At 38.7% G+C, this 23,835-nt stretch overlaps 2 protein-coding genes across 20 annotated transcripts in view; one reads left to right on the top strand and one right to left on the bottom strand.

The window, feature by feature from the left end:
* Nucleotides 1-23,835, top strand: part of mcf2l2 (MCF.2 cell line derived transforming sequence-like 2) — a 74,653-nt gene that overhangs the window by 36,618 nt on the left and 14,200 nt on the right. For 16 of the 19 annotated variants that reach the window (XR_014536330.1, XM_083558403.1, XM_083558390.1 and 13 more), the window contains 11 exons: nucleotides 7,093-7,159; nucleotides 7,724-7,839; nucleotides 11,888-11,957; nucleotides 12,079-12,171; nucleotides 12,274-12,366; nucleotides 12,457-12,582; nucleotides 12,710-12,931; nucleotides 18,761-18,853; nucleotides 19,265-19,343; nucleotides 20,983-21,037; nucleotides 21,223-21,323. Coding sequence is in view for 18 of the 19 variants with exons in the window: in XM_083558403.1 (XP_083414529.1) it covers nucleotides 7,093-7,159; nucleotides 7,724-7,839; nucleotides 11,888-11,957; nucleotides 12,079-12,171; nucleotides 12,274-12,366; nucleotides 12,457-12,582; nucleotides 12,710-12,931; nucleotides 18,761-18,853; nucleotides 19,265-19,343; nucleotides 20,983-21,037; nucleotides 21,223-21,323 (1,115 nt within the window). In the remaining variant the exon portion in view is untranslated. The remainder of the gene's footprint in view (nucleotides 1-7,092; nucleotides 7,160-7,723; nucleotides 7,840-11,887; nucleotides 11,958-12,078; nucleotides 12,172-12,273; nucleotides 12,367-12,456; nucleotides 12,583-12,709; nucleotides 12,932-18,760; nucleotides 18,854-19,264; nucleotides 19,344-20,982; nucleotides 21,038-21,222; nucleotides 21,324-23,835) is intronic. The other 3 variants (XM_083558389.1, XM_083558395.1, XM_083558393.1) reach the window with 1 other exon arrangement.
* b3gnt5a (UDP-GlcNAc:betaGal beta-1,3-N-acetylglucosaminyltransferase 5a) lies at nucleotides 688-5,796 on the bottom strand. The gene is made up of 2 exons (XM_083558597.1): nucleotides 5,653-5,796; nucleotides 688-2,419 (listed from the first exon to the last, which is right to left on the bottom strand). The coding sequence occupies exon 2, from the start codon at nucleotides 2,188-2,190 to the stop codon at nucleotides 1,051-1,053; it is 1,140 nt and encodes a 379-aa protein (XP_083414723.1). The 5' UTR covers nucleotides 2,191-2,419; nucleotides 5,653-5,796; the 3' UTR covers nucleotides 688-1,050.

Genomic DNA, 23,835 nt, shown 5'->3' on the forward strand with positions numbered 1-23,835 from the left:
TGGCATTTTGCAGAAAAGACACTCCATAAAAATCCCAGAGATGCACATTTACATGCAGGTCTATGTGCATATGAGAATCTCTATATCTCACTTGCACCAGCAGATTAAATATATTCTGTATTTAACAACATTTATTAGGACCTGCTTTAGAAATCTGGACACAGGGATATACAGTATTATTATTATATTATTGGCTGAATATATTTATTTTCCCTTCAACAGTCCATTCATGAATGGACATACTGTATTTCCAAATATGGTAAAGTCAATGTTAGGAATTTTCTCAAGATTATTATGGTCTGGCTGTTTGTTGAACGCTTTGTTGAAGATATTATTAGATCATTAAGTAATGGAAAAATGGCAAATGGAAACTACTGAGATGTGAGAGCTAGTTGCCATGTATTTTTTTATATTTATTTTTATTATTTTGTTATTTTTTTTATTATTAAGAAAAACACTCAAAGCAGTGAAATCCTTCTTTGTCACAAAAAAAAATATCTGGGGTAGAAAACGAATTCAGATTCTGGGAACTTCCACAACTATTCATGTGGAATTATTTAGAGAGCAGGATGTGGTTTGTGAAAACCGTCTTGGCACATGCAAATGACAGGAAGTGTTTTCGTTTGGGTGAGCAAGAAAGAAAGAAGAAAAAAAAAACAGGTAATGAAGAAAGCGAGCGAGGGCAAATGAAAAATAGTGTGTTTATTTATTCTTCTTTTTTTTTTTTTTTACAGCATTAATTCATTTTTAGTGAAGAATAGTAATAAATTACACCAGAATCTTCAAGTGAAACTTCAAGTAACAACAAACAGCACGACAGTTCTCGAAACAGATCTTCTCAAAATGCTCCCCAGATGTTTAGTTAATGTGTAAAAAAAGAATAGAAGGACCTGAAGCCTTCGAAAAAAAAAAAAAAAAAAAAACAGATGTAAAAATAAAATTGTTGATTTCATTAGAACAATGAAATCATTAGAAAAGATGAACAATAAGATGTACAAATATACTACATACAAAAATAAAATACTGATTGGCAGAGTAGATCACATGACTTCATGAAAAGGCTGCTTTGCAGGCATAGGTGTTTGTAAAGTGAGGCATACAGAGCAGCCTGATTTTCACAGCTGTGCAGTATAACTTCCGGAAGAAACCCGAAGAGATGCCGTTTACTTCTGGCGCAGTGGCAACCTTCCAGAGAGAGGTGACATCATCCTTGTGTCCGTGAGAAGTGATCATCTTTTCGTAAATGCATGGGTGATAGGGGGCTTTCCCCTCGCCTGAGAAGTAAACATGTTCCTGGGGTGAGACCCCGACGCTGACTGCGCAGATTCCCATGAAAACATCATCGATGTGGATAGAGGAGTTAAGAAACAAAGTGGCCTGGTAAATTTTGGCAGCTACGTCCCTGGACACTACGTAACCTGCCCCTGCTGTGTAGTCTGGGTAGGAGGACCATTGGTACATCTGGAAGGGCACGTAGTATTTGCTTTCCTTGCATCGAATTGGAGGGGAACCACGGTGTACGTGTCCCACCCAGAGATCCACAACACCTTGAGCGCTGAGCTCCTGGAGAGAGCGGACAAGGTTGGGCATGTGGACAAAGATGTCATCGTCGGCAGACATTAAAAAGCGAGCGTGGGGACAGTTGTTATGAGCCCAACGGAATTGCAGCAGTAGTTTCACAGTAAGGTTGTGGAAAGTGTCCAGAAAATCCTGCTGCACCATGTCTTTGTGTACCTGGTCCTCGGCCTCGAGCTGTTTCTGAATAACATCTCGTTTGTGTCTGTCTGGGTGGACCCCCATAACGTATACCACCTTTACATTGACACCCAGCTCCGTCTTGATGTAAGTCTGGTTCCCCCATGTGGAGCGAATCGCCTGCCTTCTCAGAAAGTTCTCAGGAGATGTTTTAACGAAAAGGAGGAGCAGCACCTCCTGCCCTCTGCACGTGCCCTTGTGGTCTATGAGGTACGGAAACCTACCGAAGTTCCTTGCCTGTTCAAGGCTCACGCCGAAGGACTTGTTGATAAAGTCATAGCTGTTGATAAAGTAGCGGTAGGAGTAGGATTTCATATGGCTCACAACGTGGTAATCCAGCTGCTCCCAGTACAGCATGAGCGTCGAGAAGACGCAGCACATCGAAATTAGCTGCAAGAACTGATATTTTCGCATTCTCCTGAAATTCATCATCATTCTGATACTTTAACGATGTTTTCCTATCGCTTTCAACTTCAAGTTCAATAAGTACATTTAGATTTTCTTTCTTTTCTTAGTTTTATTATAGGTCACAAAAATAGGAAGTGTGACCTCATCAAATTCTACAGGGCTTTCTTCAACATTAACTTTTGTTCCCAGGAGTCTTTTTGGCTTTAATGTAATCACCAAGATTGTGAGTATACCCCTGCAACCACTGGCCTGCAGCCTGTGGAGAAAAGAAATAATGTTTTATTACTTTTGGAAACTTACAGTAATCACGACTTTAACCAAGATAAAATGACGACTGAAGGTGAAACGCGACTGCTGAATAAACTGCAACGTAAACAATAAACAACATAAACGTATGTCGGAACTATTTCAACTTTCTGACAAATTTTTACTATTGTAGATGGTTCCGAAGAGCATAAAGATTTGTAAGGTGATATTTGAGAGGGTTTTTTTTATTTGTTGTTGTTTTTTTTTGTTTTGTTTTTTCCTCAGATCAGGTGCACGATCAGCTGAAGACATTGTCCCGTGTCAACATTCGCTGGATGTGGTGTCTTTTTTCATTTAATAAGGATATTTCCAGCTCAAAAAAAAAAAATTTTACCAAGTGTTTCTGTAAGCTTCTCGCTGTGAGATCCGGGTGACTGCGTTTTTAACTAGGAATTCTTCCCAACACTTTTTTCTTATATATATATATATATATATATATATATATATATATATATATATATATATATATATATATATATATATATACTAGCTGAAAGTACCCGTGCTTCGCTACGGAAGGCAGAACGCTAAGCAATATGGCAATAAGCAGTAAGCTCTGAGCAGGACTGGATGAACGTAACGTCAACAAATAACGTACTACCCCTTTGTAGTACCGGTACAGGGCAAACTACTGTGAAAATCATTTTTATCGTGCATCTGACATCTAATAAGAAACATTGTAGTAAGTTTCATTAGGATCCGTATTTCGAAGAGTTTACAATGCGTGAGAAATCGGGTTTTTTCGCGAGTTAGCCGCGATCCAGGGCAAATTTTTCAAAACCCTTTCTTAGTGAGCACCTAAGACCCAAGAGGAAGGTAAGTTCCAAATTTCATTGCAATCCGTTCAGTGGTTTTTGAGATTTCGTGATGAGTGAGTGAGTCAGTCAGTGGTATTTGAGCTTTTTATATATATATATATATATATATATATATATATATATATATATATATATATATATATATATATATATATATATATATATATATATATATGAAAGCAAAAAGTGCTATAAAGTAGTGCTATATTCCACAATAAAGAGGCTTTAAAGAACAAACTACATGACAACATGTCAAGAGCAGTGTAAATATTTCGGAAACCAACAAACAAAAAGATCATTACAGCAGCAAAACGCAGAGCATGCAACAATGGGGGTCCCTCGAAAAAAGCGTGGCCTTGAAATAATAGAGGTCGGAATCGTCTTTCAATGGGCCCTAAACAGTCAGTTTGTTTAAAGAGCTTTGAATTCTTTTTAGTTTTGTTTTATTGTCGTGCTGCTCTGTGTGCACCTGCTCCCTTTTTAGCCCCAGGACAGACTGGATAAATTCCTATTTTACATTGCTGTCAGAGGAACGCAATGAACCTGTTCTAATAATAAATATACTTTATTTTATAAATATACAAAACCCGAATTGACTCACCCAAAAAAAAAAAAAAAAAAAAAAAAATGATGATTTATTTATTTATTACTTTAATTGTTTTTAGTTATTATTTTTAGCTATAGGTCTGTGGTCAAATGTCCTCTTATAATGCACCATATCTTTGTTTTTTTTGGTCTTGTGCAACAAATGGTCATAAAATAAGGACAAAGTACAGATCAACCGAACATGTGATATTAAAGCACAATGCACGCAAGCACTTTACAGCACACACGTGGCTTTACAGCAACCCGGGTGAAGAGAATCGTGTCACGTTTCCCGAGATACGATAACGTATTATAAAATAATTAACAAAATGAATGAATTGAAATGAACATCAGAAAATATTAATATCATTTAACTCCTCACTATTAGGTTGTTAATGTGTAATAAAGCAATGCAATTTAATTAAATAATAATAAAAAAAAGGTTTATAGATTAACATGTAGCTCGGACGGTTTGAAATAGTTTTAAACAGGGCAGTTGACACATTCTAGTTAAAGTGAAAGGTCTTATAAGGTTCTTCTAAAATATTTTAAAAGAACGTTTTTTTAAATTAACGTGGCTCTGATGGTTTGAAATAGTATTAAATTTGTCGGGTTAACACATTACAGTTTAAGTGCAAGGTCTTATAAGGTCAAAAAACAAAGTAAAAAACAAATGCAAACTCGATTGCTTAGTTTGACAGCTTGTTGTTTTGAAGGTCTTGCTTACTGATAATTGATGCATAATTAAGATTGTGCATGTAATAGGTTGGTTGTTTTATATCTGACCGCATTTTTTTCAATTCAAAAGCTTCCGGAAATGGACTACAAAGAAGCGGAATCCATTGTTGTATTTGGAATGAGGCACCTTTTTGATTCTACCACGTTAAGACCGATCACAGCACCATACTTTACTGAACGTTAGCCAGCTATAATACGCAAGACATAAATTGTAGCTACTGTGGAATCGTTGGAATGGCAAGTATTTAGCTGTACTGTAGCTGTACTGGAAACACTTGGGAGTAACACTCGCCTGCTGAATGTTTCTGGGTTAAAAATATGTACAGCATGTAAGCTGTCACTGCTACTGCTGTCTGGTTACACGCAACTGGCAGCTTTCCTTAGTCCATTTTTGATCATGCTGGAGCACATTGAATTGCGTTCTGTATGATCTGAGAGAAAACTGTGGGCAACTCGAGGACTAACTAATGTAATTATAGGCAATTGAGATTATTGTGAAAGTGGGCTGTTTGTAAAAAGGTGCATTTATGTGCGTGGGTGTTTTTTTTTTTTTTTTTTGTAGTGCACAATCAAATAAAAATTCACAAAGTAGTTTCGAAGGCATTTTAAAGACTTTTGCGACCATCCTGACTTGCAGTGCAAACAATTCACTGTTGACAGACTACACTGCCATTCCCCAGAACCTAAAAGTCTACTTAGCGGTAATGTACTTGCTTTTCAGGTTTATTACTTAAAAATGTGCTGATCTGCCACCATCCACACAAACACACTACTACTATCTAATCTAAAAACACACAGGCAATACAGCGTGGACTTTCCACATAAAAAGCCACTTCTGTGTCCAATGTCCAGTAGTTAAACATTTAGCTTAGATTTTTTATGCCGGGGAGTTTCTCACTGGCATAAATGCTCTCATTTAAACAGTGTCCCTTTATGTGTGGGTGTGTGTACGTGCATGTGTGTGTGTGTGTGTGTGTTTGGAAGTGTGTAAACTATAACAAATTCCACCCTGCTTCTATTTTTATGTAGTAGTTCGACTTACCAATGCATGAGCCATCATCCCTGGTGAGAGGAGCCGGTCACTGAACGTACACTCAGTCCAAGTTAACGTGTGACTGAGGCCTCAGCCGGAGCTTCTTTTTTTTTGGGTGGGACTACAGAGGGAGGAGAGTTAGATGGGAGGCTGCTCTCTTTAAGCAGAACCACGTTTGCTCACGTCACACAGGAGCTTGGTCCTCCTTGGAATTTGTGTCATCTGAGTCATATACAAACAAAATTCAGCTTAGTTACACAGTTACTCACTTTTTTTACATATTACAAACACATATATAAATAGCCTTAATATTGGTATTCATAAAAAGAAAACATTTGGAATCCAATTTGAATAAAAACGACATTCGTATTGAAATTGATGTCAAATATTGCTACTAAACATTACAAAAATGTTCCGAAGAAAAGACTGTACTAAGCACTAACATTCATGCAGTGATCTAATCAGCCATTCATGGGACAGCAGTACAACGCATACAATGCATGCTGGTTTGTATCATGCAGATACGGATCCAGCAGCTTCAGCTAACGCTCAGCATCTGAAACGTAGAAAAAAATGTGTGATCTAAGTGATTTTGACCACGGAAAGCTTGTAGGTGCCAGGCGGGCTGTTTGAGCAGTTCTGTGCCTGCCGATCTGGTATTTTCAACTAAAACATTCTAAAGGTGCAAAAAGTAGCGTAGTAAAAAAAGAAAAAAAAAAGGAAACGCCTAGTTGATGAGATCATAGAGAAGAGCCAGACTGGAACGAGCTGACAGAAACGATGAACTCAACTGTGCTGCTATGGTGAGCAAATGTATCACAGAATGCAAAAATGTGTCAGTGGTTGAGTGACAACGGATGAAACCAAAATATATATAAAAAAAAAAAAAAGTACTTAATATTGTTTGGAAAAGACTTTCCCTGCAGCTTTGGCACTACTGTAGATCGAGTAGGCCACAGATCATAAGTTTAAAATGAAGAAAGAAAGACATCTCATTTGCATTTGTAATCTGAAAACACAATCTCCCATTTTTGAAGATGAAAGATTAGGCAGGCGTATCTGGTTTATGTACGTCAGGGTATATGAGAGGAAGCAGAAACAACCTAGCAGACACGTGATCTTTGTAGAGTTTGTGGTAGCAGCTTATTTGGAAAACCTACAAAAAGTGCACGAAAAAAAAGTTCCCTTTTTTTCTATTTCAGCTGAACACAGTGAAAGTGAAATGAAGGTTTCAGCTTTCAGTGTGACTTTTGATATTACATATAAAACAAGATGACTTGGGTCTGTGTTGACGATCTCATCAGCATTAACAGTTGTGTTGTTGTTTTTTTGTTTATTTGTTTAGTTGTTTTTTTTTTTTTTCCTTAAAAATTCTGAAAATCTCAATAGATTCTTTTCCCCTTGAGCAACCGAACACACTTTTTTTTTTTATTCCGTTTCTTCCCGTAGACACATAATGAATGAGCTGATTGAGACGGAGAGACTCTATGTGGAGGAGCTCCAAAGTATAATCGAGGTATGCTGGTCTGTCTATTTTTAAGCGCCGAAGACTAAGCGCTTTGTTTTACCTCAGGCATGGGATTTGCAAATGCAAAAAGGCTTCGGTAGATCCTGCACATGGTTGCATAGCAAAACGTCCTTTCTGCCATCGTTGGGTCTTTTATATTTCTTGCCAACTTATAATATTAATAAATATTTTATAGGATACATTTTTATATACATGAACAACAATATAAAAAGAAAGCCACATGTCCAAGTGGTAGCAGCTGTCACCTGCTGCTCATATCAAGCTGGTTTAAACTTCTATTGGCACGCTTTCAACAAATCGAGCCAGAGTGTGTTCTAAATACTATTGTAGATTCAAGCAACTGTAAAGTTAAATGGAATGTCCTCAGACAGACAGACAGACAGACAGACAGACAGACAGACAGACAGACAGACAGACAGACAGACAGACAGACAGACAGGTGGCATGTTCTGTTCTAGTTCAAACAAAAGAATGAAGAACAGTAACGACACACTTGAGTGATGTATATTTGCGCCTTATTATTGTGTTGTGTTGTTGTTTTCTTTCTTTTAGGGTTACGCTGCAGCACTGGATAATTCCGAAATGGTGCATCTAATACCGGCTGTTTTGGAAAACAAGAAGGATGTGCTGTTTGGCAATCTTGGGGACATCTACACCTTTCATAACAGGCAAAAAATTTGCACACAAAATGACATAACCTTGCATGAAGACTAATGAAATCACCCTAACATTACCACAAATGGGAATTGCATCAAATGCCCACACGCTTACTACATTCCTGTCATGAGATAAATGACTGCAGGCTCTTAAATAGATCTGTCGCTCTTATTCTAATCCTAATTCTGCTACTGTGTCTTCTTAGAGATTCACGTTTTTGTTCTGAGTGGGGATTGTACTCGACTCCGTAAAGGCAAATCATTACTGAGATCATTTTATCAGAGGGGCCGATTTTATTCCACTAGTTCCGCTCTTGCGCATTACACTTTTAAAACGTATATTGCGTATTGGCTAAAATGTAACCGTTTCGATAGTTTGGTTATGTTCCTGCTAAAAATTGAAAAAAGGAACACAATTTACGTGATATCCAGCAAAGCCAAAATGAAATCCAGTGGACAATCAGCTGTGTGCAAAGTGCTGGTGTAGGCTGTAGGATGCAAATCTATAGATGCTCAAATATTTTCACAACATTTAGTCAACACTGTTTTCTTTGTTTCCTCGCTTTGTTTTTTTAACATTGACTAGTGATGTGAACCGTCAGTAAACTTTCAATAAACTTCTTCTTCCGTTTTCATGATCCGCGTATTCGATTTGGCACATGTTTTTACGCTGGAACCCTCCCCATTTATCTGGGCTTGGGACCGGCACTAAGAGTGCACAGGCTTAGGCAACCCTAATGGCTGGGGTTGGTTCCCTGACCGGTAATCGAACCAATAACGTCAAGAAATCTTCACTCTGATGGCAAAAGTCAAAATCAGTCCGGTCATGGGTTTGCAAATGTCTATGCTTAAAGCATAGTTCATTTATTGTAATTGATGTGTGCACAGAAAAAAATGCTTATCAATTAGTAATTAATTAATTAATAATAATGCTTATTGTGGTCCCCTGGTGGTCTAGTGGTTAAGATGCAGCGCTCTCACCGCTGAGACCCGGGTTCGTTCCCCGGTCAGGGAACCATCCCCAGCCACTCTCAGTGCCGGTCCCAAGCCCGGATAAATTGGGGAGGGTTGTGTTAGGAAGGGCATCCAGCGTAAAACATGTGCCAAATCAAACGTGCGGAGGATCCGCTGTGGCGACCCCTAACGGGAGAAGCCGAAAGAAAGTTTTAATAATAATCCTTATTAATTGATTAATTAATTACCTTAATAAAATTACTGTAATTAAATATATATATATTTTTTTTTTTATCCCAATTTGCACTTATATCTCCCTCCAATCTTCTGGAAAGATTTTGGAGTGCACTTGTGGACATTTGTGTTTATCAGCCACAATGGTGTGAGTAAAGTCAGTACTGGTGTAGGTGTGGTGATGATACCTGGAGTGCAGTCAGCGTTCCAATTCATCCCAGAGGTGTTCAGTAGGGTTGAGATCAGAGCTCTATAGCAGGCCACTCAAGATCTTCCACTCCAACCCATGTAAAGCAGATCTTCATGGAGCTCGCTTTGTGCACAGGGGCATCGCCATGCTGGAACAGGTTTGGGTCTCCAAGAACGCAAAATTTTATTATAGCGCATCTAAAGACAGTTGAAGCAATTGTGTGCTTCCAGCTTTGTGGTAACAGTTTTGAGAAGAACCACATATGACAGGAAAGGTATATATATATATATATATATATATATATATATATATATATATATATATATATATATATATATATATATATATAAATGTATACTGTAAATAAATGCAAAGTGATGGAGAGTGTGTTAGAGAAGTAAAGAAAAGAGTGCAGGCAGGGTGGAGTGGGTGGAGAAGAGTGATAGCAGGAGTGATTTGTGATAGAAGAGTATCTGCGAGAGTGAAAGGGAAAGTTTATAGGACTGTGGTGAGACCTGTGATGTTGTATGGTTTAGAGACAGTGGCATTGAGTAAAAGACAGGAGGTGGAGCTGGAGGTAGCAGAGCTGAAGATGTTAGGAGTGACGAAAATGGACAAGATTAGGAACAAGTTTATTAGAGGGAGAGCGCATGTAGGACGTTTTGGAGACAAGGTGAGGGAGGTGTAATTGAGATGGTTTGGACATGTGCAGAGGAGGGACATGGGGTATATCAGTAGGAGAATGTTGAGGATGGAGCCACCAGGAAGGAGGAAATAAGGAAGGCCAAGGAGGAGGTTTATGGATGTGGTGAAGGAAGACATGCAGGTAGTTGAGGTGAAAAAGGCAGATGTAGAGGACAGGGGGGTATGGAGAAGGATGATCCGCTGTGGCGACCCCTAATGAAAGAAGCCTAAAGAAGAAAAAAAAAATATATATAAATAAATAATATATTGAAGAAACAAAAAAGTAAAGAATCTGCTGTAATTGATAGTAATAGTATTTGGAATGGTCGATCGAAGTTCATGATGAGTGCAAAAGTGTTTCGGTTTTCCCGTGTTGTCGGTGAAAGTGTTTTCGGTGTTCCCCTACATGTTTTGTTTGAATAGTCTGCTTTAGATCACCTCACAGTGGGATTGAGGTCAGGACTTGGATTTGGCCAGTCCAAATTGCGGTGACATTTTGCTCTACATTCTCTTAATGCATCCTGGTATGTGGTGGTCTAACAGTAATTGCAGGTCATCCCAAAGGAAACACACTATCAAACTCTTCCCTCCGTGCTGGTTGGAATGCAGTGTTTGTTTGTTTGTTTTTTTTATTTTTTATTTATTATTATTTGGTTAAACCCCTTAACAAATAAGTGTGGTGAGATCGCTGGCTCAGGGACGAACGAGTTAGTTTGTATGGTATACAGGGAGTATTTATCTGGTCTCACAAATCTCCGGCTAGTATATCCTCTTGTCTAAACAGGAAACTTTCACTGAAACTGATACTAATGCAAATCTGAGCTTTTTAAAAAATGTTTACAGTCCACAACGGATGAAGGGCACTTTTAAAGATTTAAAGGTCCTTCAGAACATTTGTTACCCTTTAAATAGGGTTTTATTCTTGTCTATTTTTGATGTAATAGAAATTAATACCAATAACAAAAGGACCTGTTCAGAGAACGCACCAAACAACACTGGCTTTTTATTAGCCACTTATCACCACTGTTAATTTTATATATATATATATATGAAAAAAAGAGAGCGAGCAAGCGAGAGAGAGAGAGAGAGAGAGAGAGAGAGAGAGAGAGAGAGAGAGAGAGAGAGAGAGAGAGAGAGACCAGGGCTCTGTGGGGGCCAAACCATTACTTCCAGTGCTCTCTGTTCTTCTCTATGCTAAGGGATAGTTCTAAATTGGTTGTATGTCAGTCGTTCTCCTGCTGCAGCCAATCAGAGGCCTCCCTCTAGTAATGCTATTGCATGATGAAAACCATAAATGAGAAACTTGAAAATGGTATCAAGAGTAAAACCCTGAGAACCATAAATGTGAAACATGAACGAGAACCGAAACAGCTCGGTAAAACACCTTACGAATACATGAGTTGCTTCGCTAGAAGGAAGTAAAAACAAATATGTACACACATTATTCAACACCAGGAAAACCTGTGAATAAAGACGTGATTAAAAGCCATTAAAAGAGTGATTGAGAGGATTGATACACGCTGCCTTCAAATGTCCATCCTGAAACCTGGTTCTGGAGGCGGCATTTTCTTTGTTGGGGTGCGGTAAAGGCTCTCTGGTAGCAGGTAGCCTGTGCTCTTGACCCACTGGTGCTAATTGAGTAGTAGCAAAATGAGTTTGTGCATGACGTTCTTTTTATATATATATATATATATATATATATATATATATATATATATATATATATATATATATATATATATATATATATATATATATATAAAAACGATGTTTAGCAATGTGATGTAATGTGAGTAATAAAACCTTTCAGGACATGCTGTTATTGAAAACACCGCCCCGACCTTGATTATTTTTCCAGCAACATTACGGCTTGCATTTATTTATTTATTTTATTCCTTACATAACGTAATAATGCATGAAATGAATTGCTCTTGCTTTTTTTCCATCATGTCCTTAGTTATTCCACTTGTCTGTTTTTTTTTTATTTCTTTTCTGCAGAACATTTCTCAAAGAGCTGGAAAATTGCATGGAGAAGCCGGAGTTGGTGGGCACATGCTTCTTGAAAAGAGTGAGTAATTCCATAAGGCTCCGATGAAAGCGGTCTCGCCGCGGGCCGTGGCATTGACTCCAGGCTCTAGGATATTGCTAGGATTGAAAATGAAAGGCTGTCTGCCTCTGCTGTCCCACAGAAAGAAGAACTGCAGATCTATGAGAAATACTGTCAAAATAAACCTCGGTCTGAGGCTCTCTGGAGGCAGTGTGGGGACAGTCTGTTCTTTCAGGTGATGCCAGAATTCATATACTATATACCTTCTCTTCTTATTGCTTCTCTTTACCGGAAATAATAAACGGGTATGCACAGGTAGCAATTCCTTCTCTCACAGGAATGCCAAAAAAGGTTGGACCACAAGCTCTCCTTAGACGCATACCTGCTAAAGCCAGTTCAGAGAATCACCAAGTACCAGTTACTTCTCAAGGTAATGTGCCGTGCTTCGGATAAAATCATTATTGACAGTTTGGATTGCTGAAGTCGTTTCTGTTTTGTGTTGTTTTTTTTTTTTTTATAGGAAATGCTAAAATGCAGCAAAAACTCGGAAGGCACGGCAGAATTGGAGGAAGCTTTGGCCACCATGTTGGATATCATAAAATCTGTTAATGATTCAATGCATCAGATTGCCATCACTGGGTTTGAGGTATTTGCATGTTTAAAAAATTAAAATTAAAAATATATGTATTCATGGTGGTGATTTCGTGTGGCCATTCTTGAGCTCGTATTCATTGCAGGAGGACGTACATAATGGTGACGGTATCTCTATCTAGGGTAATTTGAATGACCTGGGCAAGCTGCTCATGCAAGGCTCTTTCAACGTGTGGACAGACCACAAGAAAGGCCACAACAAAGTCAAGGACTTGGCACGCTTCAAGCCCATGCAGAGACACCTTTTCTTGTACAACAAGATGATTTTGTTCTGCAAGAAGCGCGAGGAGAACGCAGACGGCCATGAAAAATCCCCGTCCTACAGTTTCAAACATTCTCTAAAGGTACGAACCAACACCAGGCCTTGACCTCCTTTGCAACACTAACAAACAGGAAATGGTTTGTGTTTAAAACTATGTGTGTGCTTTACCTTTGCTTTTACGGTTTTCGCATCGAAACTACAGCTATGAGAGTAGCATTGTTAAAACACAGTCTTAGAATTCTATGCAAAACAATCGCGCTGCGCCACACCATGCGTACTGCGTTTTCAAAGTTTCCCTTTCTCAAAAGGATCGTGGCACACCGTGTTAGATCCTACATCCTACTCGAGTATCTGAAGCTCGACACAGCTAAGGATAGTTCGAGCAGATTTGCCAGTGAGCCTGAGAATATAGGATTGACAAAAAAAAAGGGGCATCGGAACGTCTAAAAAATATAGCAATACATTCTAGACTTCTGTTAAAGAAGGCGTTAGCATTGACCGTATTAAACATATTACGTTGCTAGCGAACCTCCAGGTTGACGGCGAGACAAAAAACAAATGATGATGAACTATACCAGTTATAACACAGTGTTGATAAATCTCGAATCCTGATTGGTTTATTCGTTTCCTTTAGCAGCAGTCCACAGTAAAAAGTTGTTCCCCTAATTGATTAGTGGTTCTTAAATGTATTTCTGCCATTCCCTATTTTAGAGTTTGGTGAATTTTCAAGCCCCACCTGACCTCCATCACCCCAAAAATGACATTTAAAAAGTTCCAATTTGTTGAAATATAAAATTTTAAATTTGGGCTGCACGATTTGGGAGAAATGTCATGTTGCGATTATCGCGGTCAATATTGCGATATGCGATATAATAAAGGGTATCGCGAGTCCACCTGATCAGGGAAATTGCACACAGATTGGCGACGATGCTGAAATGTGCATTTGTAAAACTGTAAAGGTTTTCAAAATGATTCATTCTTTACAAAATGAAATAACATTTGCATCAATGTAAAAAATGTAAATAAAAATGTGTGTGTGTGTATATATATATATATATATATATATATATATATATATATATATATATATATATATATATATATATATATATATATATATATATATATACACACACACAGTGCCTTGCGAAAGTATTCGGCCCCCTTGAACTTTGCGACCTTTTGCCACATTTCAGGCTTCAAACATAAAGATATAAAACTGTAATTTTTTGTCAAGAATCAACAACAAGTGGGACACAATCATGAAGTGGAACGAAATTTTTTGGATTTTCAAACTTTTTTAACAAATAAAAAACTGAAAAATTGGGCGTGCAAAATTATTCAGCCCCCTTAAGTTAATACTTTGTAGCGCCACCTTTTGCTGCGATTACAGCTGTAAGTCGCTTGGGGTATGTCTCTATCAGTTTTGCACATCGAGAGACTGAAATCTTTGCCCATTCCTCCTTGTAAGACAGCTCGAGCTCAGTGAGGTTGGATGGAGAGCATTTGTGAACAGCAGTTTTTAGTTCTTTCCACAGATTCTCGATTGGATTCAGGTCTGGACTTTGACTTGGCCATTCTAACACCTGGATATGTTTATTTGTGAACCATTCCATTGTAGATTTTGCTTTATGTTTTGGATCATTGTCTTGTTGGAAGGGGACAAGGGTCTTTTGCAGACTCCATCAGGTTTTCTTCCAGAATAGTCCTGTATTTGGCTCCATCCATCTTCCCATCAATTTTAACCATCTTCCCTGTCCCTGCTGAAGAAAAGCAGGCCCAAACCATGATGCTGCCACCACCATGTTTGACCGTGGGGATGGTGTGTTCAGGGTGATGAGCTGTGTTGCTTTTACGCCAAACATAACGTTTTGCATTGTTGCCAAAAATTGCGATTTTGGTTTCATCTGACCAGAGCACCTTCTTCCACATGTTTGGTGTGTCTCCCAGGTGGCTTGTGGCAAACTTTAAACGACACTTTTTATGGATATCTTTAAGAAATGGCTTTCTTCTTGCTACTCTTCCATAAAGGCCAGATTTGTGCAGTATACGACTGATTGTTGTCCTATGGACAGAGTCTCCCACCTCAGCTGTTGATCTCTGCAGTTCATCCAGAGTGATCATGGGCCTCTTAGCTGCATCTCTGATCAGTCTTCTCCTTGTATGAGCTAAAAGTTTAGAGGGACGGCCAGGTCTTGGTGGATTTGCAGTGGTCTGATATTCCTTTCATTTCAATATTATGGCTTGCACAGTGCTCCTTGGGATGTTTAAAGCTTGGGAAATATTTTTGTATCCAAATCCGGCTTTAAACTTCTCCACAACAGTATCTCGGACCTGCCTGGTGTGTTCCTTGTTCTTCATGATGCTCTCTGCGCTTTAAACGGACCTCTGAGACTATCACAGTGCAGGTGCATTTATACGGAGACTTGATTACACACAGGTGGATTCTATTTATCATCATTAGTCATTTAGGTCAACATTGGATCATTCAGAGATCCTCCCTGAACTTCTGGAGAGAGTTTGCTGAATACTTTCGCAAGGCACTGTATATATTTCTCTGAGGAACAGCTGAATTAAATCATTAAAACAATAATTAAAAACATATACATTTTCACAAAAACAAACAGGGTATGTCCTGCCGCTGGCCTCTGCAGTTTCAATTATTTACCTGTTATTCTGCTGAAGTTTAGGATACAGTATCTGTTTACATTTCAGGCAATTTTGCAACCATTGTTATTAAATGTGTTTAACCTTTTTATATATATACAGTATATAAAATATATTTATATATATAGGGGAAAGCGGAGGTTGCCAGGTGAAGGCAGCCACGTGTGTGTGCGGGTTTCGCGTTGGCGTCGAGGGAATGTGAGTTACCGCGAGTGGGTGTGTGTCCCGGTGTGAGTAAAAAGAAAGATAAATGAAAACTAAAAGAAAACTTTTATCTATTGAAGCATAAACCAAAAGTTTCTGGTCTCCTGCTTTGTTCATTTCGTGGAAAATCTGCAAACTCTCCTTAGAAAGTAAGAATGTAAAGTAAAAATGTTTCCACACAAGCACGCAGTTATTTCGTTTACAATGACGTTCACCGTCATATCATCGCACAAGCTGACCTCGCGATACAACACTACTCTAAACCAATAACATCGAAGAGCGAGTTCAAAAAAAACGTTTTGTCGTTTTTATTTACTTGAATTATTGACCTAAATGTTTGCGTTTGCATTGAGTGTATGAATTTGATTTTTTATTAGAGAAAATCATAAATGAGGATTAACAAAGAAGAAAAATTTCCGTTCATTGCGCCCCACATGTCATGTCTTTATTCCCCAATAGAGGGATGAGCCCCACATTTTAAGCACCACTGGATTAGATACACTGGTAAAAAAACAATTTTTTCGTTTATTTTGCACCTTTTGGAGGACATCTCTCATCTCTGATGATGGTTGATATTACAGTTTCTCTTGGTTCTGACATGTACTTCAATAAAAAGTAGCCTTTACTACCACCTGTTAGTGTCACGCTGTAACTGGACCTCACATCATATTAATATTAATACAAAAGAATTTCTAATTGTTATTTACCGTAATTTCCGGACTATAAAGCGCACCCATATATAAGCCTGAATGTGAATGTGCCCTAAGCACTGAATGTGACAAAGATTTTTATTCTGAACATAAAAAGTCTACACTGAAACTAATGAACTTTACACAGGCTTTAATGAAAGACAACTTTAATGTTACACGGTGTAACGGGTGAAATATGTTGTGGCTCCTTTAAGAGCAGAACGGCATTTTGGGAATAGCCTGGCACCGCATTTTTCCGGTATTACTGCATGTGTGCAAGACCGAGGATTATGTCCTTATTATTTTCTGACGCTCATTTCTAAGTTTCTTTGACTAACCTGTAACGCTGTTGCCAAGAAAAATGAAAAAACAGGAGTTTTGGAAACCTGTCTGTGCTTATATGATTTCTGTTGTAACTGGAGTTAGCGAGCTCTCCCTTCACCCAGACTCAACGCGTTACAATGGCTTGTATCTAAACAGTAGCCTACCACAACTATTTCTCTCTGGAGTTTATCTTTTGGCATCATCGTGCGTTTTCTCCCGATGCCGTGCAGCTCAGAACACAGGTGAGGTGCGGTTTTTTTCGTTTCCGTTCGGAGATTTCATTGGTCTAATGTTATGGGGTTCAGTTTTTTTGGCTTGATGTTCGTTGTTTAAGCCGCGGGGTTCAAAACGTAGCGGCGTATAGTCCGAAAAATACGGTAAGAGCAGAGAAATGATGATGTTCAGGAAAGTCTATGTTCTGTTTACATCGCTGACTCCCTCTGTCTCATCCTTGTTACCCCCAGACTTCTTGTGGCCTTCTGACTGCTCATTGTGACCTCCATAAACTAGTCTACGTCTGTGGTGTGCGAGAGCCAGGAAATAATACACAGTTGAAAAAGCCACACGACGACAGGAAATAGGTTAATGGGCTGAAAACGGCGCAATGAGAAGAAAAACATTTCACCAAATTGATTTAAACTATAGTAAAGAATCTGGTTTGAAAATGTAATGAGTGAAAGTAAAAAAAAGTGTATAAAAATAGTGAAGTACCCATAGCAGAAAAATCTACATAAGTACAGTAACGTAAAGTATTTGAACCTCATTCCCTCCCACCTCTGAAGATAAGCGATAAAAAACTTTCTTTTCGGCTTCTCCCGTTAGGGGTCGCCACAGCGGATCCTCCGCACGTTTGATTTGGCACATGTTTTACGCTGGATGCCCTTCCTAACGCAACCCTCCCCAATTTATCCGGGCTTGGGACCGGCACTAAGAGTGGCTGGGGATGGTTCCCTGACCGGGAATCGAACCCGGGTCGCAGCGGTGGGAGTGCTGCATCTTAACCACTAGACCACCAGGGGACCTTCTCTGAAGATAAGCGATACGCAGCATTAATCCATATATAAAAACACGTAACACGTTTATCGACATTGATATTTATTTCGTATCCAGTAGCGAGTGATAAATGAGTCACTGAACACATTTCATGTGTCCATTTTCTACCTGAAAAGTTATTTATTTTTTTATTTTTTCCCTTTCTGCTTAGCTGCTCAGAATTGATGTATTTCGGCGTGTTTTCTCCCATCGTGTGGTTTCAAATTTGGGGTCTGATAAAACAGTTTTGAAGAGAAATGCCATGTGCCTCATTTAAAAAAAATAAAAAGGACTAATATGAGGATATGGGTCCATATGTACAGGGGTGAGAGTGATTAATGTACAGTAGGTACAGTAGGTAACAAGATGTGGTATATATATTGTAATATACAGTACAACTGTGCAAGGATTGTGTAGATGATAAGACATGTCAAGAAGATACTCAAAAAACAACACACAAACCTGTTCACTTGGAATTCAGCTATAATGGAAATGTACTGTAATGGACAGTGGTTAACGTATTCAGTAGAGGTTTTTGAGAAATATATCATGAATTGTGCTCATCCTAATGTTGGGCTGGAATAGTACGATGAGAGAAATCCTAATATCACATTAAAGCTGAAATGTCAGTCTCAAAAATTCAGTCTCCCAATGCAACTGTGAAAATTCTGTGAGTGACTTTCACGAGTCGAATCCCAAAAAAGGGGAAGTAGTCGGTCTGAAAATCGGTCTGAAGCAAATGAGGCATTGCACAGGTTCGCTAAAAAAAAAACTCATGTTCAATCTCATATTCTTTGAAGGTTGTCCTACACTAATGATTTATTAGTGTATTCATTTATTTATTTATTGCTGTGAATAAAACCTTCGATACTTCATTGCTGTAGTTTTGCCTGTAATTAATGTGCAGGTTTCCACACCTGCGCTTTTTTTTTTTTTTTTAAATAGAGAAGTGAAATATACTCATATATGGATATGTTTGATGTGTTTTGTGGCAGATGAGTGCTGTTGGAATTACTGAGAATGTAAAAGGAGACGCCAAGAAGTTTGAAATATGGTACAATGGGAGAGAGGAAGTCTACATCATTCAGGTATGGAAATAAGGAATGAGATATGAAAACGTGTTTTCTGCTATTTGAACACTAAGGGTTTATTTCTGGGTAGACTTTTGTGTGTGTGTGTGTGTGTGTGTGTGTGTGTGTGTGTGTGTGTGTGTGTGTGTGTGTGTGTGTAATGCAAGATTTGACTTTCAAATCCATTCGAAAAGTAGACAAAGACCAAATACACACAAACTGTGTGCGCCCCAACACACACACACACACACACACACACACACACACACACACACACACACACACACACACACACACACACACTACCTGCACTGTCAAGCTTCCTGTAGCACTTGCTTTATTCGTCTGATTGGTCACTAGGGGGCACTGTTGCCTCTCAGGCTGCTGCAGTGAGTCAGTGAGTGAATTGATTTGCTTTCTCTCTCTCAGGCCTCCTCCATGGACATAAAGAACACGTGGGTGTCCGAGATCAGGAAAGTACTGACAGGCCAACTGGAGGCGTGCAAAGGTGTGTGTGTGTCCGGATGTTGTAGGATGTGTAGGGCACACTTGTTTTTGTATTTGATTCACAGTTTGGTTAGGATAAAACCAAAAGGATTTAGCCTTGCCCAAAATCCTTCACTGTTTGTTTTTTTTTTTTGCAATATAAATGTAGGCAAAATAGCTGAGTGTTACATAGTTATACTGCAGGCTAAAAGTTAGAAAAAAAGAAAACCAAAAAGCGTGCAACGTCACTGGATCCCAGATTTGAGGCGATGTTTTGGGAACTTTGAATTCCAGCTGGTGTTAGTTGTCATTTTTGTATCATCTGTTAGTTTATAGATTATAGATTAGAAAGCTAAATGTTGATAGTTTAATCTATAACCTATAGATTATGAAGTCATGTAGGAAAGTCAGTGACTCATCGTTAATAACAAATTTTTGTATATATATATATATATATTTCTTTTTTATATGTATCTTATTTATTTATTATGTACAATAACATTATATATATATATTTATTAAATTAAAATATTTTTTATGTACAATGAAATTGTTATATATTTTTTTTAAACGTATCTTATCTATCTATTTATTTATTTATTTTTTACACAAATTTTCCCAATGCTTTAATAAACGAGGATTGCTGCTTTGGAAGTTCCTGCGTGTTTATATATATATATATATATATATATATATATATATATATATATATATATATATATATATATATATATATATATATATAATTTCATTGCACTTTTACTTTAAGATATTCATTTTGACTTAAATGTTCATTAGAGATCAAGATGAGAAATCGAATCATATACAGTGGAACCTCGGAGCTCGCGAGGGTTAGGGACCAAGACCGGTCGCGAGTTCCGAATATTCGCGACCTTTTGATACGCCCCTTCCAACCCAGTAAAAACCCAAAGAACACTATACGAAATCGATTTAAATGAGTAAATAGCAGTATTTCACTCCATAACACTTAATTATTAGACAATTTTAATGAGATAAACCTTGATTAGAAATGTTAAAACTAGCGTTTTGAGCAGCTCGCGGTTGCTCACGAGCCGATCTGAATGAGAGTCGCCGGTCGGAATGAAAGTCGCGAGCATGCGAGGTCGCGAGCGCTGAGGCCGCGAGCTCCGAGGTTCCACTGTATATATATTTTTTTCTTAACCATTGTTCTCAATACAGGAACACGATTGGCTGAAATATGTTATGATGCAAAGCCACTTGCCAATTACTTGTTTACAGCTTGTCAGCTTCTGCTTTTCCATCCTGTGGGACTTCCATGCAGTTTTGGCATAGAATAAACTCTTTGCACAGTTTATAGTATTGTAGATCATCTACTGGAATAACATACAGTGGAAGTTGGTGTTTAGTATGTAAATCATCGCCAGCCAAAGGAACACTCTTTTCTTTAAACTGAACATGACCGAATTTGTCGTATATTTCATGTATATTTAAATCTCCTGCTCTCCCTCGTGTTCGTACACACGCCGCGTATAGGCGTATCCTCTTTCTCTGCCGCTTTGGTGCGCTGTGCTAAACAACGTGTATCCATCATTAAACTCGGAGATTTGTACCTCACTGTTCAGCGCTGTGGGAATATCCAACCTTTGAACAACCTATTTCTACCTCTCTTACTCTCGCAGAGGCAAGTCAGCTCCATCAAAGAATCACCGAAAACATTTACCACGCTCCCATGAGGTACTTTGTGTTTGTGTGTGTCTTTATATATATTATGTTGCGTGTTTGTGTGTGAGCCCACCCAGATAAATGATCCATCTTGGTACACTGCCAAGTTTTCTGCGTGAAGTCTGCTGAATAGTCATTCATCGAGAAGAACAGTGTGGCTTCCACCTCTTGTTTGTTCATGCTGTGTTTTTCTCCAGCAGGAACATTCGCAAAGTGGCCCTGAGGCAGTCGGACTCCTCGAGCCCAGAGACAGGCTACAAGCGCACCGACGGCGGCCCCAACATGAGGCAGAAACGAGGTGAGACCTCGGCTTTGTGCTGCAACCAAAGCGCCTCCGAATATAATAACCAACGCCTCAGTTTGAGATTTCGAGAACAAAGAGAATGAGCAGTACACACCGAGAAGCGAAATACAGTCACAGAAATACAGCTACAACCCGCATACCTACTGGGAACTATTTAGGCCACCATCATTGATTGCGAAATTATTCGTAATTCCGAAAGGGCTGCCGTCCAAACTCTCTTTCGCGAATAATTGAGTGTTATTTGGCACCGCGCTCAGCTCTCCTTCAGAACCCTCTCTCTGCTGGTGCCCTGCAAATGCCTTTAAATGATTTATCAGGATATTTATATCTCATTATACCACTGCGTTGTCGAATTCTCTAATCTTTTTTTTTTTGGTCAGAAGGTGTTGATTTTCTATAACAGCATGACCCTGACAGTAGGCAAATCACCAGTTTATATTACTCCTGTTTTTCGAATGAGTTACCATAGTAACGGCTTATTCACAAGATCTTTTCACGGATTTTTGAAACAAACGAAAATATTTTGTTTTACAAAAGAGATTTTTTTTTTAATTATTATTATTTCCATTACTGGAAATCCTTTCTTTTTCTGGGTAGGCTCTTAATGACAACTTTATTAAAGACTGTTTGTAAGTAGTTCTAAAATAAGGGACACCGGGATTTTGAATCGGATTGCGTTCACGCAATGAAATGCAGCTTTAAACTTTAAAAGTACAGCGTTTCCATTTTGAAAGAAATAAGCATCGGTGAACTGAAGAAGAATAAAAAAAACACTTCATGCTGTAACAGATAAATCATCAACCGTACTGTAGGGTTTTTATTTATTTCAAAACAAACCGCTTCGTTCGAGAGGCTCGTTTGACGGATTCTGGGATGTTTACTCCACTGGTACACACATGTACACCAATCAGCCATAGCATTATGACCTTAGAACTGGTATTAATTATGAGCGGTAAGTAAAAAAAACACTGACTACCTTTTCAACATGGCACCTGTTAGTGGTTGGGATTTATTGGGCAGCAAGTGAACAATTTGTCCTCAAAGTTGATGTGTTAGAAGCAGGAAAAAATTGGCAAGCGTAAGGATTTGAGTGAGTTTGACGAATTGTGATGGCTAGTCGACTGGGTCAGAGCGTCTTCGAAACTGCAGCTCTTGAGGGGTTTTCCAAGTCTGCAGTGGTCAGTATCTAACAAAAATCATCCAAGGAGGGAACAGTGGTGAACCAGCGAAGGCCTGTGTGGTCCGATCCAACAAAATCGCTGAAGAAGTTAATGCTGTTAATGCTGTTAATGCATACACAGTACACAGATTGGAAGGCAGGTCTGTGACATTCAAAATACGGCAACTCAAACTGATAATACGCTCTAATTGGGTGCAATTGGATCGCTAGACACGTCTTAGCTTACGTCTGAAGCCAAATCGTGTTTTTTTTCTTTCACTTCATTAATGTTTTAGATTCAAGTCACTTTTTATGAATGGACAACAGTTGTTTATTAACTAAATGCAACAGACTGGAATATTTGATCATCAAATCACTTGAGTTGACTGGCCACCGCAGAAACTAGACTCATTCGAATGCACTGGCATCATTACGATCAGAAATTAGCTGATGGAAACGCTAGGTAGTAGAAACTCGCTCATGAAAGAGCACCCATGGCATTAGAAGCCATATTTGTTATTCATGTCGGCCTTCTGGGGCTGTAAGTGAAGGATAATCATCATTAGAATCAAATAAAATAAAAATAAATGCCACCGAGCTGGTGTACTCCCGTTTCCTGTAGGAATGAGTATCTGATTTGTATGAATGTTGTTACACGTTAACCACAAGTCATTAAGAATATAGCGTTGGTTCCAGGCCGGACTCGGCTTCCTTAGGTTCTTGTGCACTTAGAATTTACTGTGGAATGATCTAAATTACAGAAGCTTTTAAAGTACTGCTTTATTCTTAATTATGTGTTGGCCAGCCAGCGCTTCCCATTAAAAGACAAACACCAGTCAAAAGGGTGCTGCATCTTGCAAAACACACAAACACTGTTCACTCTCTTTACCAATGTTTGACTTTTTGTTTGTGATTGCCATTTGGGTTGAACCTCAACACTATTATATTGTGTCACTTTTTGAACCTTTGTGGTCTGGAGATCCCAATTTTTGATTGATTGCACCTGATAAAACCTGTTCTCCGAATACATAATACATCTCAAGATGGCTAGACAATACATTGATCTTGTAAACGCTGCTGTCTTGTGCTGCAGGAGTAAACCCTATGCGTGAAAGTGATTCTGACAGATCTGTCACCCCTCAGAGACAAAAAGGCCCCTTCATCGGCCCACCGGCTCAAAGCTGGGTCAATAAAGCAGGAGAAAACGTACGATTTGCGTCGTCCTTTATGCTGATTGGCATCTGCACCTTGTGCCTCGCACCAGCCCCCGTGCGTCAGCGCGAACGCCTCCCAAATCTGTTAGCAACCCGATGCTTCCAAACACAAAACGGCTGGCATGCTTATTTT

The sequence above is a fragment of the Silurus aristotelis genome, assembly GCF_946808225.1.
Source record: "Silurus aristotelis genome assembly, chromosome: 13".
In the NCBI taxonomy this organism is placed as follows: Eukaryota; Metazoa; Chordata; class Actinopteri; order Siluriformes; family Siluridae; genus Silurus; species Silurus aristotelis.

Excerpts from the sequence above, each read along its gene's own strand:
- b3gnt5a (XM_083558597.1), bottom strand. The coding sequence starts at position 2,190 with ATGATGATGAATTTCAGGAGAATGCGAAAATATCAGTTCTTGCAGCTA.